This window comes from Musca vetustissima, unplaced genomic scaffold (genome assembly GCF_032173495.1).
Source record: "Musca vetustissima isolate MV318-11 ecotype Yass unplaced genomic scaffold, APGP_CSIRO_Mvet_v1 utg35050, whole genome shotgun sequence".
Taxonomy (NCBI): Eukaryota; Metazoa; Arthropoda; class Insecta; order Diptera; family Muscidae; genus Musca; species Musca vetustissima.
Window position 1 is genome coordinate 1 of NW_026872884.1, and position 19,342 is coordinate 19,342.

At 39.1% G+C, this 19,342-nt stretch overlaps 1 protein-coding gene across 1 annotated transcript; it reads right to left on the reverse strand.

The window, feature by feature from the left end:
- Nucleotides 1-1,650: 1,650 nt before the first annotated feature.
- LOC133321213 (putative uncharacterized protein DDB_G0277255) lies at nucleotides 1,651-17,529 on the reverse strand. Its single transcript, XM_061530305.1, is given in 7 exon segments — nucleotides 1,651-1,786; nucleotides 2,309-2,612; nucleotides 2,832-4,119; nucleotides 5,307-6,760; nucleotides 6,962-7,701; nucleotides 7,770-8,184; nucleotides 17,361-17,529. Coding segments are annotated over 7 exon segments (4,455 nt in total). The 3' UTR covers nucleotides 1,651-1,701.
- Nucleotides 17,530-19,342: the final 1,813 nt, after the last annotated feature.

A 19,342-nucleotide genomic window follows, 5' to 3' on the forward strand; every position in this document is an offset into this window, starting at 1 on the left:
AGGGCAAGAAAAGGCAAAGGCATATTTAGACCGTCCCGAAGAATATCCAGTAAAAAAAACTCTGTAATGGAAATCTTTCGAGAACCCAGAAACAGGGTTATGACTGGGAAGCCGTTACTGAAAAATTCCGCAAATATCAAATCAAGTGGCAGTGCCTTCTGCCGAATCTCTGCTAACGGAAAAGTAATCACACCCCTTGGTTGTGAAGAGGATCCGAAAGGAAAGAAAGGGCGCGTCCATATCGTCCGTAAAAATACCTCTGAAAGGAGACCTTTGGAGAACCCCGGACCAGGGTTATTACAGGGAAACAGCTGCTGGGAAATTTCGCATAATTTAAATCATCTGGACGGCACTACCTTCTAAATCTCTGGTAACGAAAAAGCAATCAAACCCTTTTGCTATTGACTGTTGGTCGCGAAAATGTCAACATAGTCACATGCTGATTCTTCAAAGGAAAAAATAGTAGTCGATCAGAAACCAAAATATCAAATTACAGACAATTCAATTGGAAAATTCAAAATATCGAAAATAGGAAGGTACCATTACGTGGACCAATATTAATAATTTTTGGTATGGATGTTTCAACATCTTCAGAACAGAAAATATGAAATTATAGGCAATTCGGTTGAAGAAATTTTTTAAAATACCACTCCGTCAACTTATATTGCTAATTTTTGGTGAGGCGATTTATTTTCATTTTCCCAATAAGAAACTCAAATATCAAATTACTAAAAAGTCGTACTTAAGTTTGGAATATACGGTTATATATGGGTCTTTATCAAAATAGCTAGATCAATATTCATAATTTTTAATATGGACATTTTCTATGCCATCAGAATTTGTTTGGAAAATGTTTTCAAAATACCGAAATATAGGGACGTTACAAAATAGTGGATCAATATCAATAATTTGTGTAGGCAGATTTATCAGAATTACATACAATACGATTGAAAAACGCATTCACAATTCTGAAAATATCAAAAATTTAAGGGAACCGTTCTATGGCACCGTTATTGGTATTTTATTGGATCATTGATATATTATACAAAAAAGTATTATTTGGGTATACCCACTATCCTCTCGTTGTATACGTATCAAAATTTCAAACTCATTACATGAAAGATAGAACTGTTCAATAGCTCTCCACACAATGTCCTGTGAGTGAGTGTCTTTCATAACCTTACATTATTTCATAAACGTTTTTTGTTTGCTGTCGTTATATGGTATTATTGGTATTTGTGTATGTGTTGCCATGTATTCTGTTTCTTTATTTTGTTTTCTTTTTTACTTTTCTCTATGAACTATTTAAAAATTCATATATTACTATTTCGCTATTTGTTTATTTCATTTGAAATATAATTTTTTTTTTTTTGTTAAATTTTATTTTGGATTTGCAAATGATACCATGTGTTTTTTTGTTATTATTTTTTTAATTCATTTTTTTTAAATTGTAATTTAACAACATCTATTTGTTTTTTCTTTTGTATAGAACTTTGGTATGCGTTTTTTGTTTTGTTTTAAATTTAAATTTGTTTTGTGTTTTGTTGCCTTAATTTTAAACTTTAGCTGCTTACTTGATTAGCTGCTTTCTTGCTCGGCTCGGCTCACTCGCTCGTTCATTCGTTCGCTTGCTCGCTTGCCTGCTTGGCTTTATTTTCTTTCTAATGTCTTTATTAAATACTAAAGAAAATGTGTTAAATCTCATTCATTGATATCCTCTTCGGACGATGAACTGGCAGCTGGTATAGTTGAAAACCATTGATCACGATTATTAGTTTTGACGGGGCTGGATAGAGGGAAAAGAAATAATTAATTATTGACTATTAAAAAAGTAATACACATTTTTGTGTTGGATTTTTAAAAATATATTTTCAGAGACTTATGATAGGAGTGGATTTTTTTTTAAATATTTTTTTAAATTAATTTTTGAAAGGCCTTTGAGGGGCTTTGATTTTGAAAATATATATTCTTGAGGGTCTATGGTGGCCACGGGGGTTTTAATATATTTTTGAAAGAATTGGATTTAAAAACTGATCTTTAATTTTTTAAAACCTGCGAGAGGCTTGGATTTAAATAATAAAAGGACCTATACTGACCTTGGAATATTTAATATATATTTTTTGTAGGGCTTGGATTTAAAAATATATATTTTCTTTTGGGACATATGGTGTCATAAAATTCTTAACTATATTTTTAATATTAAAATGAATGTAAAATATATCCAGGACTAAGGCCTTTGATTTTGTAATACGTATTTTCTAGGGTCTTTCATTTGTTGTTTATTTCTATTAAAATGTCCCATACTTACGCATTCTTTTTAGAATTTGTTGGCAATGTATGCGATATACGATAATATCCTGTTTCCGGCTCATCTTTACATTCCTCCAATGATTTACGCTGTAGCGTCATTGTCTCCTGGGGACCACCTCCAACACTGGTCAATTGTTCCGCATTCAAATAGTATTTTGAGCTTTGGGCGATTTTACAATTTTCACATTCGCTTAGATAATCATCATCCAAACTGGTATCGTTGGGTAGAAAATGCTCCTTGGGATTTAGACAATTTTTGGATGTGGTACAAACTGGTAATTGTTTGGTTTGAGAATGCGAATTGGTGGTGGAGGAGGATGATGGCGAACGGCCACCACCAGATGTTGTTTTATTACTGCTATTAGACGGAGAATTGTGATGGGCGCCACCACCACCTGCATTCAAATGAGAATCCTCTGGACAATAATTAACAGCCAATGTGGATGTTATTGTTTGGGTTTGCATATTATTTATATTGGTTGGTTGTTGTTGTTGCTGGGAATTGGTGTTATTACTGTTGCCGCTGTTGTTGGCAGTAGTAGATGAGGCACCATTTGCGGAGGAGTTACAGGAGTTATTTGCGGAGGAGGAAGAATTGGCAGTATACTGTTTGGGATAAGCTGGCATAGAACATTGCGAAACCGCATAATTGTTGGAGGAGGACGAAGTAGACGATGACGACGCTGCTGCTGCACCACCATTAGATGATGTATTACAATTGAGATTCGACGAGGGAGTGAGGCTGGACTGGTGTACATCACGCTGTTTCGAACGTAATATCTTTGGCAGTGTAGTACTCTTTGAGGATGATGATGACGATCCTGATGTTGCTGCTGGTGATGGCGACGACGACGATCCATGCATTTCATTCAAATACTGATGACTGTTATAGGCCCCCGTATCGTTGGCGCCGCCCAATAGACCACTATAGCCATGGCCATGATAATTGGTGATATTCGATTCACAGCTACCCGTTGGCGGTAGACTAATCACCGATGGCACCTTACTGACCACACTGTTGATGGTACTGTTCAGGGACATCTTACCACCTCCCACATTCTTTGGCAGCGTATAGGTGACATTGTTTTGCAAGGGATAAAATGTTGAAGAGTTAATTTTACTTGTGGAACTGGTAAACGATGATGTGGTCGACGTAGTACTCAATGGTAGTGTCAATGATGGTGGCTGTATTTTCATAATGTGATCATGATGATCCTTTGTGGCGTGACGATTCGAGGGTGTGGGTGGTGTGCAGGTGGTTGTGGTGTTATTGTTGTTGTTGGTTAAGCCAATTAGGGCAGCCGATAACGATGAAGAGGAGGGTTTACTTAGTGTGTATATGGTTTGTACAGAGGTTGTGGAAGCGGAGGGGGAGGGGGAGGGAGAGGAACAGTTGGTTGAAGATGCTCCTGTTGCAGCTGCTGCCAAATATGTGGATGTGGAGGATGGATTCAGGGTACTACTATAGGCGCCACCATTTGTGGTATTCGAACAATTTGCTGATGAGGAGCCGCCACCACCCTCGTTCATTTTGTGGGATGACGTATTATTTCGATGTGAAGTATTTGTTGTAGCCGATGATGATGATGTGGCGATCACATTAGTGTTGTTGTGTTGCTGTTGTTGTTGTTGTTGATGGTGGTGGTTATTGTGGCCCGTGGAGGAGGAGGCGGCGGATGATGAAGTTTTTAAATTCGTTAAACTTTTGTGTAATTTCGGTGGTAAGGCTGGATTCATAATATCATTGTTATAGCCTTTCAGGTGGTGTCCTGCTCCCGATCCATGGGCAAAACTTAAATAGGCATCAACCTTTATTTTTTCGTTTTTTTGGTAAAGGAGAAATGTTGTGGTTCCAGTTCAGTGAGCATCATGTTGTTGTTTTGATTCAATTTTTACACGCACGCACGCACACACACACAAACATAAACATCAAAGCCAAGCCATCCACATCAAAAAACGTTCACAAAAAGAAAGTTTTAAGAAAAATGGATTTAAGCTGATTTTTTCACACAGATTGTCTTTTTTATTTGGGTTTGGATTTCTTTTTGTACATAGTATACACATAGAAGAGAAATGATATAATTTTGTGGTGAATATTGTGGTTGTAGGTGGTGGTAAGTTTTTTGATCGTGGTGGTGGTGGGGGTGGACATAAAAACATAGAGGATAGTTGTCTCTACTAATTGTTTTTTTTATTTTAATATGAAATTTGTAGTGCAATAGGAGGAGAAAATGATGATTGTTATTGTCTGCGTAATGAGGTAATGTTCTGTAAAATCAAAAAATGGTGATGATGAGATAAAATTTTTAAAAAATGGTAGATTGAGAACTTTTTATATTTTTTGTTGCAGATGAAAATATAATATATATAGATTAAATTATTTATAATGCAATAAAAATACGTCAAGAGATTTGATATAAAAAAATACAATATGATGCAGTGAATAGATAAGGCAAAAAATTCGGATTTTTCAAAACTTTTTTGAGGTTATGTCATTTTTTGAGGTTATTTTACATTTCACACTTTTGAGGTTAAATGTGACTTAAAAGAAATTAACTGAGTTATATTAGGGTAATAGTGGGCGTGGATTTTTAAAAATTATATCTTCAGGGACTTATGATAGGCGTGGATTTTTAAAAATTATTTTTCAGGGACTCCTAATAGGCGCGGATTTTTAAAAAATATTTTTCAGGGACTTCTAATAGGCGTGGATTTTAAGAACTTTTTTTTCAGGGTTTGATGATAAGCGTGGATCTTTAAAATTTATTTTTTTCAGGGACTTACGATAGGCGTGGATCTTTATAACTTATTTTTTCAGGGACTTATGATAGTTGAAGATGAAGAAAAAAGGCGAAAATTAAAATAGTCTGATTCGGGTTAACCTCAAAAAAGTTTGAGAAAAAATCGTCACACAAGAAATACAACAAATTAGAGAAGAAAAAATCGTTACAGTTAAGAAAAAAGAGAAAATAAAACATTTCTCACATCAAACATACCTTGCTATTCAAATAGGCAGCAGCAGCTGGCGATGTTATGGTGGTACTGTCAACCATCGATGCCCGGCTACTGCCACTACTGGCACTGCGTAAACGATCACCACTACTGCTCGAGCTGCGCTTGGTGACACGACCCAAAACTATGGGCGAAGAATCGTCATGATGTTGCGGTGGTGGCAACATTAACGATGACGAATGATGGTTGTGACTGTGACTATGGGCATGACCATGATGATGATGTTGTTGCTGCTGTTGACTGTTTGATGACGTTGTAAGTTCACCCGACGATATTGTGGCAATTTTCCCCTCATAATTACAGTGACCTCCTCCCCCGCTCATATTGTTGCCGGACCGTTTCATTGTGTTGTTGGCCGAATTGGCAATCATGTTACTGTTATCGGTTTGCTGTGATGACGATGCTTGTGATGTTGTGTTCGTCGTCTTTGCCGATCTTTGATAATTCAAAGAATTGCTATTCGAATTTCCTTGTAGCCGCGACGAAGTGGATGAATGTTGACTGGGTGAGGGTGAATTCGAGGCAGACGAGTTAGAATTCAATTTGTTGCTAAGGACAGTGAAGAAAGCATTGTTGGTGGCATTTTGAGCATTGCTGAGCTGGGTCGAACCCATATACGACATTGGCACATGCTGTACGGGGCATTGACAGGTTGGCTTCTTCGAAGATGACGAGGAGTTGGAGGCATTCGACGAGGAGGTTGTCGATGCTGACGAGATGTTGCTATTTGCCGAAGAGTTGCCAGCCGAGAGTTTGGCATCTGCTTTGGATGATTTGCTATTTGTGAGATTTTGTGTTAGGGGATCGGCCACAGCGTAGTAACGTGGCATTGTACGATGATAACGTTTCGATGAAGATCCCGAGGAGGAGGTAGTTTTTGAACCGCCACCACCGCCATTAGATGTTTTACTAGATTGTGAATGTTGTAGAGGCAAAGTGTTGTGACCCGATGTCGCCATGGGTAGTAGATGATGATTTTCCGAATTTGTGGCCGTGGAAAATGTTGACAAATGATCATTGGTGGCTGCTGAGCCATCCACATCTATGGCAGGTGTTGAAATGGCCTGTGTTAGGGAGGAGGGCGATGGTGAAGCATTGCCAAATTGGGTGGGAGATGCTATTACTTCACCATTTTCCGAGCCGTTGCCATTCGACGAACAGGGTGGCAGTGAATGATAGCCACCACCACCACCCCCACTTCGATGAGAACCTTGACTTACATTCACCTCCACATCAACCACATATTGTTGTAGTGGCGGTAGTTGGTCGGCGGCAGTTCGCTGCAGACGTCGTGACACAGTATTGCCACTGTTACTGTTGCCCCCCACAGTTGTTCCATTCAAATGGCAATTTTTATAACCACAATCGTTGGAACCGACCAATGTTTGTACTGCTGTTCCACCAGAATGTTGTTGTTGGTGCTGTCGACTTAGGGAGGCTGTTGTCGAAGCATTTGCCGTTAAGGTTGATGTCATTATTTGAGCTGACTGTAAAACACTTTGGGTGGCGGATGATGACGACGACTGCTGCTGCGGTTGTTGTTGTTGCTGCTGTTGGGGTAGAGCAGCCATTTGATGATGTTGTTGTTGCTGGTGTTGTGAGACAATTGGTGTCATTGTCTGCACACAAATGGAATTACTTTGAGCTATGTGCAAACGATTTGTATTGTTGGCATTATTCCCAACACATGTGGTGGACGAAGTGGTGGCAGCCAACATTTGCTGCTGCTGAGCTTGATGATGCTGTTGCTGCTGCTGTTGTTGTTGGTGATGATGATGCTGCAATTGCATTTGTTGGTGCTGCGATTCATCTTGTAAACTATAGGGTGGTTGATGGTTCTCTCCGGTGGCTATGGTGGTAATATTTCCACCACTGTTTATATTGATATTTATTAAATTGGTGGTACTCTGGGTAATTTGATGTGATTGTGCCGGATTTGTGGCCGTCGTCTGGCCCTGTGGTGATGGCCCCGTCAGTACGTGAGCCTGTAATGTGGGCACAATATGGCCCGTCGTCGTCTGATGACTCATTGGACCATGTGACGATGGCTGCGGCTGTGGTTGCGCATGATGTTGTATTTGTTGCATTTGCTGTTGGGCTCTTCGATTCATATCGGCCGTTTGTAACTCCACCGAATTCATGCCCATTGTGGCTCTTTGATTGGCAGCTACCTGAGCTGCCGCCGCAGCTGCTGCACATTGGGCACTTAAGGCCTCAGCCTGTGATATGGCAACCGCCTCATCGTATGGCGGCGGAGCTTCACCACGTGGAAAATAGCCACTTGGTGGTTTCCACAAGGGATAATGAGCCGCTCCACCATATGTATAATCCATGCTACTGAGATTGCCCTCCATATAACCCATATTGCCAGCAATATAACTGCAAAAAAGGGAAATTAAATCAATTATTATTTTACAACAAAAAAAAACCTTCATCCCTTAACTCACCCTATACTCCCCACAATGCTACGTTGATCCTCGGCCGTTTGACGATTTTCACGTGCCCTCAATTTTTTGCGTCTAAATCGATTTATAAGGAAAAATATCATCGACAGTGATAGCGTGGCAGTAATGCCACTAACGATTAGTCAAACGCCAAAATCCGTACTACCATCGGCTAGCTGATCATCGAGACAAATCACCTCACAGCAGTTATTGCCCGATCCCACGGTTTGAAAAGATTTACATTTGGTAAATGCCTCACACAAGACCATTTTACAGGCCTTCGGCAGACCACTATCACATATGCACAAACGACACGAATCTGGACCGGGCATATAATGCATCCCAGTCTCGTACATCTTGCCATTGTAGTCGCGACAATGGGCGTTGATCATTTGTGTTGAGCTGGCAGCAAGGGCATCTGAAAAGAGCGGAAAGAGAAATGATTTCAGTTAGTTAAAGGATTTTATGAAATGTTTTTTGTTTTAAACAACATATTCCCGGAGTATTTATTCAAATATATATTTTGTACTCGAATTTAATATCCAGAAGTGTGGTGGTTTCTTAACCAATGCTAAGTTATGTCGAACCCATATAATACGGGTCTAGAGGTGTGAAATCTTGTTGTAGTAGTCAGATCGGAAGATCTGAATAATCCTATGTTCAATATGATTATAAGTTCACCGACCATATTTTCCCCTTCATAATTACAATGACGGGTCGTATCATTGTGTTTCTGGTCGAATTGGCAATCATGTTACTGTTATCGGTTTGTTGTGATGACGAAGATCTTTGCGAATCAATGCTGACAGAGTGAGGGCGAATTCGAATCGATTTTTTAAAGAGAAAGGTTTCAAGGGTCTGGAAAGCGTGGATTTTTTAAAGAAAGTTTCAAGGGTCATAGAAGGCGTGGATTTTTTAAAGAAAAAAGTTTCAAGCGTGGATTTTTTAAAGAAAAAAGTTTCAAGCGTGGATTTTTTAAAGAAAGTTTCAAGGGTCATAGAAGGCGTGGATTTTTTTAAAGAAAGTTTCAAGGGTCATAGAAGGCGTGGATTTTTTAAAGAAAAAAGTTTCAAGCGTGGATTTTTTAAAGAAAAAAGTTTCAAGCGTGGATTTTTTAAAGAAAAAAGTTTCAAGCGTGGATTTTTTAAAGAAAAAAGTTTCAAGCGTGGATTTTTTAAAGAAAAAAGTTTCAAGCGTGGATTTTTTAAAGAAAAAAGTTTCAAGCGTGGATTTTTTAAAGAAAAAAGTTTCAAGCGTGGATTTTTTAAAGAAAAAAGTTTCAAGCGTGGATTTTTTAAAGAAAAAAGTTTCAAGCGTGGATTTTTTAAAGAAAAAAGTTTCAAGCGTGGATTTTTTAAAAAAAAATTTTTCAAGCGTGGATTTTTTAAAGAAAAAAGTTTCAAGCGTGGATTTTTTAAAGAAAAAAGTTTCAAGCGTGGATTTTTTAAAGAAAAAAGTTTCAAGCGTGGATTTTTTAAAGAAAAAAGTTTCAAGCGTGGATTTTTTAAAGAAAAAAGTTTCAAGCGTGGATTTTTTAAAGAAAAAAGTTTGAAGCGTGGATTTTTTAAAGAAAAAAGTTTCAAGCGTGGATTTTTTAAAGAAAAAAGTTTGAAGCGTGGATTTTTTAAAGAAAAAAGTTTCAAGCGTGGATTTTTTAAAGAAAAAAAGTTTCAAGGGTCATAGAAGGCGTGCATTTTTTAAAGAGAACGTTCCAAGGGTCAAAGAAGGCGTGCATTTTTTAAAGAAAAAGTTTAAAGAGTCATAGAAGGCGTGGATTTGCCTAGAAAGAAAAAAAATTGCAGGATGGTGTTGGGAGATGGGTCATCGCCTTGCATGACTCCCATTGTGTTATTTAGATTTCTGGCCACGGAACTTCACGCTTGATGACCAAAAAGATAATTGGCAAGTCAACACTCGGAAGGTTGGAATTTGTGATGTCGGATATCATCTCGGAATGAACATTTGGACAGATCTAAAGCTACATAAAGGTCTGTTAAATGAAGCCATTCGCAATCTTTGAAGTAATTTCATGCAAAGCCGTTATTGTGATATATGTTTCCCTGAAACCATGTTGATGGGTAGCAATAATGAAAAACTATCTCCGGGACGGAAGCAATAGGGGCTCTAATACCTTGGCTATTTGGTGAAAGAAGAGAATCGGGATTCCCCATTAGTCTGCCTTTAGAATTCGAATAATCCGAGCAACTTTCTAAATATCCGAAATTGCCAACTGTGACATCAATAATTCGAGGATTTTGATCTGATAATTTATCAATTTAGCGCCAAGCTTCTTTAACATAAACATGGAAATGCCGTCTGGACCAAGGGCTTTGGGTGGCTTGGATTAGGAGATAATAGTCTCTACCTAGCTGGATGTGTATGATAGGGGCTGCAAGCCTCATTTATGATTCTTGCATTTCCGTATAATTGCTCGTTTGATCCTGTTCTGCAAAGATGGATGCTCAATGAGTTGGCGGCAGAACTGCAAATTTACATTTTTGGTATCTGAATGCTGAAGGAAATGGCAGGGAAAAATGTTTATTTCTTTTGGAACCAGATATACTCTTAATTGTAGACTATAGCTGTTTGGAATTTATGTTGCAGTGGTAAAGGTGTTCTAACCATTTAGAACGCCTATGCTCAAAGACAACAGAATCTATTTCACCGCTTAGCTGCGGGATTCTCTCGTCAATGGGGGCTTTCGGCACAAAGTTGGTGGCGTTGCTGTGCCAATCTGGAGGCACTGGATAGAAAATTTGATGCCTGCAGGAATGAAGCAATGTGCCGCTTTTAGAAGAATTTTACGAAATATTTTTTCACCATTTCTAACACAAAAGGGTGGTGGCATATAATTCAAAAAGTTCTCAATGAATGCACGCTGGTCGAGTTCCACGATGTAGCTGGGTTTCTCTACAGTGACCAGGATGGGAATATGGACTGGGGATTGAAAAATGGACTGAATCTTGGCAACTTGTGTTTACCAGGAAGTGTGCGTAATGAGCGATGGGCAGACTATAGTAATGTCCGAAAAACTCGAACACGCAGCAGTGACCCTGGTAGAGGATTCCTCGTTGATGGGAGCGAAATTAGAAGGCGAGAAAATCATATCTCATGATGAGCTTTGAAATCGCCAAGAACAATTTGATTATCTACCTGCTGCAGATGGATTATGCTTGGATGATAACTGGAGCATGGGCTTCAGACAGCTTAGATTTGGAGATAATTGCTTCTTCCTCGCTGGATGTGATAGGTGCTGCAAGTCTTGTTTAAGATTCTTGCATTTCCGGATAACTGATCGCTTGATCCGCGGATCGCTTCATGCCGCTATTAGAAAAAATTCATGGAATATTTTCTCACCATTTCTGGCATATACGGGTGTCGACATAGGACTTAAGAAGTCCTCAATGAATTTTGTGAAGCCGTTTCAATTGGCTTTATTGTAATTCATGAATGTACATTGATCTGGCTCCACGAAATAGCTACACTGACCAGAATGGAAATGTGGTCTAAATTTAAAGTCATCTTTGGAAGTTTACGGGAGGAGCTATGAAGTGATAGGAGAGCTCAAAGACCTAGCAGTGACCCTGGTAGAAGATTTGTCGTTAAGAATGCTGCGAGAATCAACGAGAAAAATTTTATTATCACCCTGCAGTAGATAGATTATGCTTGGATGATAACTGGTCCCAAATACTGTTGACGGGCGGAATATTGACATTGACATATTGACAATTTCAGAATCGTCGGAATGGACTGCTATGTTAGCAGTGACTAGCAGTGACCCTGGTGGAGGATTCCTCGTCAAGAATGCCGCGAGGAGGACTTAAGAAGTCCTCAATGAATTTTGTGAAGCCGTTTCAATTGGCTTTATTGTAATTCATGAATGTACATTGATCTGGCTCCACGAAATAGCTACACTGACCAGAATGGAAATGTGGTCTAAATTTAAAGTCATCTTTGGAAGTTTACGGGAGGAGCTATGAAGTGATAGGAGAGCTCAAAGACCTAGCAGTGACCCTGGTAGAAGATTCGTCGTTAAGAATGCTGCGAGAATCAACGAGAAAAATTTTATTATCACCCTGCAGTAGATAGATTATGCTTGGATGATAACTGGTCCCAAATACTGTTGACGGGCGGAATATTGACATTGACATATTGACAATTTCAGAATCGTCGGAATGGACTGCTATGTTAGCAGTGACTAGCAGTGACCCTGGTGGAGGATTCCTCGTCAAGAATGCCGCGAGGATCAACGAGGAAAATTTTATTATCACCCGCGCAGTAGACAGATTACGCTTGGATGATAACTGGTCCCAAATACTGTTGACGGGCGGAATATTGACATTGACAATTTCAGAATCTTCGGAATGAACTGTCTATGTTAACAGTGACCCTGGTAGAGGATTCCTCGTCAAGAATGCCGCGAGAATAGCAAAGAACAACTTTTTTAATAACTCCCTGTAGTATAAGGATTATGCTTGGATTATAACTGGTCCCAATACTGTTGGCGGGCGGAATAAAGACATTGACAATTACAGAATCGTCGGAATAAATTGTCTAGGTTAGCAGTGACCCTGGTAGAGGATTACTCGTTAATAATGCAGCGAGAACCGCCATGAACAATTTTATTATATCCCTGCAGTAGATGGATTAGGCCTGGATGATAACTGGTCCCAAATGCTGTTGACGGGCGGAATATAGCCATTGACAATTTCAGAATCGTCGGAATGAACTGTCTATGTTAGCAGTGACCCTGGTAGAGGATTCCTAGTCAATAATGCCGCGAGAATCGCCAAGAAGAATTTTATTATCTCCCTGCAGTAGATGGATTATAACTGCCCCCAATACTGTTAACGGGCGAATATAGACATTGACAATTTCATAATCGTCGGAATGAACTGTCTAGGTTATCATATGATCCTCCGCCTCCGTTCGACTATACAGCTCCGCTCATTGCTTTAATTGTATCAAAGTGCATATCATTAGTCTTATGGCTGAGATTATAATTCTAAACCTTCTAGAATCCTATTTTAAGATATAGACCTTCACATCATATGGCTCATGACTTTCGTTAAGTTTTTAAATAACCCAAAACAAAACGAACAAAAGTAAATGACATTGAAATGAAGGGTTAAAAAGTGGTACCTTTTTATGTGTTTCATTTTTCAACGGTCGACAACAACAACAACAACAAAACAAATGCAATTCAAATTTTCGACACATGTGTCACATTAAAACATACTTGAATGACAACAACAAAAACAACAACTACAAGAAAACAACGTCAAGTATACAAAAGAAAACAACAATATTTTCATCATTAAATTGGGGGGAAAAGTACCCAGCAGTTTGCACTTGGATGCTATGGATGATGGTGGTGGTGCTGGTAGAGAGGAAGTGACAACATAACCAAACACTCACACACACAAAACATATTCAGGTGTCAAATACCAAAGAAACATGTGTGTTACAAGCCCACACATCTAGCCAGCAAGCTAGCTACTCCATGGAGGCCTTCCCTCAATATTTTGTGACAAAATTTGAAAATGTGTGTGCCATTTTTTGTTGTTGGTGTCGTTGCCGTTGTTATTTAGGGTTTTTATTTTGAGAGGGAGCTAAACACAGGAAACAACAACAACATACAAACAGAAAACTACAAAATAATGCAGCCACATGTTATATGGTTGAGTGATCGACGGGATAGATGGGTAGCTGGCTAGCTAGTTGGCTGGATGAATGTACATGAGCAGCAGTTATATATTTTCCATTCCAGCTAGTTTCCCAATAGTTGAACATGGTGCACATGTGCGACATGTTTTCGGTTACATTGTTGTATGGTTCCCAAAAGAACACAAAACAGAATGACAGCAACAACAAATGCACTGAAGCATAACGACAGCACCACCGCCACCACCACCAACAACAACGGCAAAACCAATCTACAAACATGGACAGCAAGCAACACCATTTGTGATGTTTGTTGGCCCATTAAAACATGTTACAAGTTGTATGTCAGCCAGCCAGCAAGCAATCATTATTCCCTGGCCACCACCACCCTCCTTTCTTCTTCGATGTGCTTGGTGGGGCACAAAATTTCCTCATCAGGCCATGTTCCACATTTTCTTTTTTGGTGTCGGTGGTGTTGTTGTTGTTGCTGGTTATGTTTGTGTACGTGTGGCACATTTGACTTTTTCTTTCGTTCCCCGAAAATGCAAAAATGCATAATAAAAACAACAACAACAAACATTATACGACCGACCAACATGATTCCCAGAGAAAGACAAGCTGCAGGGTAGAGGGGGCACAATCGGGGAGACTTTATGATTATTATTCCGAAAAAATATTGTATATATTGAAACTTCGTTTGTTTCCATAAGAACTTGTAATATTTTATATTATTCCATTTTTTGTGTTGCTGCTGCTGTCATCCCGCCGTCCATGTGGGGGAGTGGGCGTAGAATGTTGAAATATATGTTGGTGGCTACAAATGTGTATGCGTGCATTCGTGTGTGTGACTATTTGAAAACAAGAAATAACATTGTGTTTGTGACATATATCCTTTGACATATCCGCTACACAAACACTTGTATACACCAACACACACACGCACACATGTAGAGCACACACAAGGCTCACTTGCTCGCTCGTTCACCATATCTACAAACATCCCCTATTGAGAGCAAATGTAAGCCTGGTGGATTCACCAAACAACAACAACATCATCTCTTTGCCATAAACAAGAATAATTACAACAACAACAGCAACAACAAAAAACGAATATTCTCAGTGCAGCATAAAAAAAAAACAAACACACACACACCATCCACCCACCTACTCTCAGTTGCTCAATAGCACACATTTTGCAATTTTTATTCTCATGGCTTGATGAGCAGCAGTGGTCACATTTGGGAAGATTGAGAAAATTTTCGAAGGGGGCCTTTTTACAACAATTTAGGTAACTGAGGAGAAATAGACATTATTCCTTGCTAGCGTGCTAGTCACATGATATGAAACGTAATAAAATGAATCATGAAAAAAATTCGTATTGCCCACGTTGGGCGCCAACAAAATTCTAATCATGTTAATATGGTATCTATTTCGATCACAAATAAAAATAATTTGTTCGTTGTTTCGGGTTGGGCGCCACACATGGGAAACGTTGAGCCCCAACAAATTTCTGAAAATTGATATGAAATATATTTTTATCGCAAATTCAAGCTGTTTAATAAAAATATATAAAATTTTGGGTGAATATCCACGTTGGGCGCCACACATTTTGCAATATTTTCCCATGGGGCTTTTTTACCAAATTTAAGTGACTGAACGAAAATAAACATTAATTCTTGCGAGCCTTATATTTACTGGACGTTAAAAAAGTCGCGTGGGGCCACGTTGGGCGCCACCATATTCTGAAGAAATTAATATGGCATCAATTTTTATCGCAAATTCTATATTTTTCGCCACTGTATATCAGAATGTTTAATAAAAATAATTTGTTCGTTACCTCGCGTTGGGCGCCACTACAACGGCTATTTACGATGAAGGTGATATATGTTCATATTTGGATTAATATAAGAGAAAATAAGTTAATTGGCATTAATTTTTATCCTAAATGCTACATTTTTCGCCACTATATATCAGAATGTTTAATAAAAATAATTTGTTCCTTATCTCGCATTGGGGGCCACTACAGTTGACCACTATTGAAGTTGAAGGTGAAATATATAAAGAGAAGGTGAAATATTATAAGAGAAAATATATCGGTCGTGTATGTCTTATTAATTTTCTAAAAAAAAAATATTCCTTTTGTGCTTCCACGTTGGGCGCCACACATTTTGCAATATCTAAAGGCTTAAAATGCAGATCGACACTTTGGTATTTTTAGTGCCAACCATGCTTTACAAAATTCTCCAGACACAATAGTCCAACGGATTGATATCCGGAGATTTTGGTGGCCATTGTGCGCTGGAAATGAAGCGTGTTTGCGAGCGGATAGCGACAATCGGCTGTTATGGCGGCCCACACCATCACCATGGCCGGCGCTTGAGTTTCGGTGGCCAACCGAAGGTGCACATTTTCAGCTGACCTCTTTGGCAAGTAAACACGATCATTTTGTTTGTTTTCGAACTGCTGGTCAACGAATGTTTTCCTATCGGAGAAAACCAAATTCGGCAGTTCACCACTGTCGTCCAAGCGAAGCAACTCTTTAGCTCTTTTAAGTCTATTTTCTTTCTGTTGCGGTGTAAGTTCTTGCACTTTTTTGGAATTTCAATGGCTTTACCCCGAGCTCATTTTTCAATATTTGCCGAATGGAATATTGCTCACGAGCCATTTTTCGGCCACTGCGACGCGGTTTTCGAGCGAGCCTTCTACTTACTGGACGTAAAAAATGGAGAAAAAATGTCATGTAGACCCACTTTGGGCGCCAACAAAATACTAATTAAATTTACCCCGAGCTCATTTTTCAATATTTGCCGAATGCAATATTGATCACGAGTCATTTTTCGGCGACTGCGACGCGGGTTTCGAGCGAGCCTTCTACTTACTGGACGTAAAAAATGGAGAAAAAATGTCATGTAGACCCACTTTGGGCGCCAACAAAATACTAATTAAATTGATAAATTCCTAACAACTTTAGGTTTCTAATGATGTTGTGGATTAAAGCAGGTTCTATAGTTGAAAAGAAGCTTAGAGATGGTGGAATGTGAGCACCCACTAGTCTGTGCGGTCTGTAGGCCAAAATTGGACAGCGACACAGGAGATGTTCAACTGTCTCCGCCTCCTCCTCGTCAGCACAGAGTCTGCAGTAATCAGTAACATAATGGTCCCATTTACTGGTAAAGACCCTGATATTGCAATGACCAGTAATGACTCCTGTTATTACTCTAATTTCAGCTTTGCTCAGGTTCAACAGTGAGTTTGTTCTCTTGGTTGACAGAGTCGGCCAGATCTTGACACATTGCACGTAGGTCCGTTGTGCCAGAGTTCATTGGCTCGTTCGTCAAAGAACGCCTCAAAGTTCCGAAAAAGATGACAGATTGGTGGTTTGATTGAGCAATCGATTGCTAGATCTGTAGATTGAGATCCTCGTGTAGCTAATTCGTTTGCTTTTTCGTTACCCATGATGTCACGGTGTCCTGGTACCCAACACAGCCGATAGCTGTAAGTGAGTGTTTCCAAAACTGCTCTACACTCGAGGACGACCTCAGGTTTGATATTACAGGATTTGATGGCTTTAAGAGACGCCTGACTATACTCAATGATAGTCACCGGTTCAACGATCTCTGCATCCAGACTTTTCATCAATTACACTGCCTTACAAATAGCGAAGATTTCAGCTTGGAAAACACTACAGTCGCTATCCAGCTTGTAGATAAGCTCAAGGTCTAGCCTTTCACAGTAGACGCCAACCTTCTTCCATCTTTTTCCTTCTGTATAAAAAGCCAGACCTTCCAGAGAAGGGTTGCTACGGTTCCAGTCGTCTCTGCTAGGGATAACTACATCTACATCGTCAAATCTCAGGACTGGTGATATATAGTCACTTAGTTTAGGTACAATTTCGCCATAGATTTTGTTCTTGCAGCTTTAGGGCACTACCCCCTGCCTGACAAAGCTGAGACACAGAGGCCTTAAGTTCAGCATTGCGTTCAGAGCTGCTTGTGGGATGCTTCTCGCGGCTCCAGTTATTAGAATCGAGGCGGCTCTTTGTACCCTGTTTAGTTTGCGATGTCGTGGCGCAAGCAATGCCACCAAACAAGAGAACCATAGGAAATGATGGATCTTACCACCGTGTTATACAACCAATGTATAGTCGATGGTTTTAGCCCCCCAGCTTTTTCCGACGGAGTTCTTGCATGCATAGAGTGCAATCTCTCTATATCGATCTTATTTTTTATAGCCACCAATATTCCGTATTTAGGAAATTATAGACATGTTTTTAACCGAATTGACTATAATTTGGTATTTTTATTTTGGAGAGCTAAAAGTGTAGCCCATCATTTGGAACAGGATTGGTAAGGGACTATAATGAACCCTTGTTCGACTTTTAGGTGGTTTTCAAAAAACTGGTTCAGAAATCACTTTTTTACTCTATCTCTCACACGGAGACCCTATCATGTCACCACTTTACAGATTTTTCCGAAACTTACCACACATCATTCTAGACTCAATTCATTACGCTATGCCAAATTTCGTGCAAATCGAAGGATATAAAGGGACCTTTGTGCACTATTTACTTAAAATCGGACGAAAATATATATGGGAAGTATAACAAAATCTGACCCGATTTTCCGAAACCTACTACTCAACATTCTAGACTCAATTCATTACGCTATGCCAAATTTCGGGCAAATCGAGTGATATAAAGGGATCTTTGTGCACTATTTATCTAAAATCGGACGAAAATATATATGGAAGCTATATCTAAATCTGAACCGATTTTCACGAAATTTAACACACCTCACTCTGGACTTCATTCAGTACGCTATGCCAAATTATGTGCAAATCGAACGATATATAAGGACATTGGTGCACTATTTACACAAAATCGGACGAAAATATATATGGGAGCTATATCAATATCTAAACCGATATTCCCGAAACTCACCACTCATCATTCTAGAGCTATATCTATATGGGAGCTATATCTAAATCTAAACCCATATTCCCGAAACTCTAGAGTCAGTTCAGTACGCTATGCCAAATTTCAAATTTCAAATCGAAGGATATAAAGGGAATTTGGTGAACTATTTATCTAAAATCGGACGAAAATATATATGGGGGCTATATCTAAATCGGAACCAATTTTCACGAAATTTAACACAATTCACTCTAGACTTAATTTAGTTCGCTATGCCAAATTTTGTGCAAATCGATAAGGAATTTGGTGCACCATTTACCTAAAATCGGACGAAAATTTATATGGGAGCTATATCTAAATCTGAACCGATTTTTCACAATTTCAATAGGGTTTGTCCTTGGGCCAAATAAATGAGCTGTGCCAAATTTCATGCAATTCGAATCAAAAATGCGGCCCATACTTTGTTTACAATTTTACGTGGACAGATAGACGGACATGCATAAATCGAATTAAAAAGTGATTCTATGCATATTCTCAACAGGGACCATGTGTCTATCTCGTTTCCTTTGTTACAAACATATGCCCAAAGACATAATACCCTGTACCATAGTGTGGTGAAGGGTATAAATATAATCGTTTTCACTAGAGCAGTTCCAAATTTTTGATCACTCATATCAAGTTTAGTTTTACAAAATGGTATTTTGGAACCTTGGTGGGTAAACATCTTCCTCACAGAAGATTTCCAATATAGGTCTATGTTTCCAACCAGCCCCCATTCAAAGGTCAAGTGTCTTTTTCGCTATGTTCTAAGTATTGGCCCCATTATCCAAATTGAATGTCTGTAGATTTTTATTTCGTTTTCGTCTGGCAGCAATTTACCATGACATAGCCTCCATATTAAAGTTGCCATCGATTTTAGGTATTTTGAATATCGACGTCATGGTGGAGAGTGAAAGCAATTCGGCCAGGTCAAAGTTAAAGACTTGTTTTACTTTGTCAG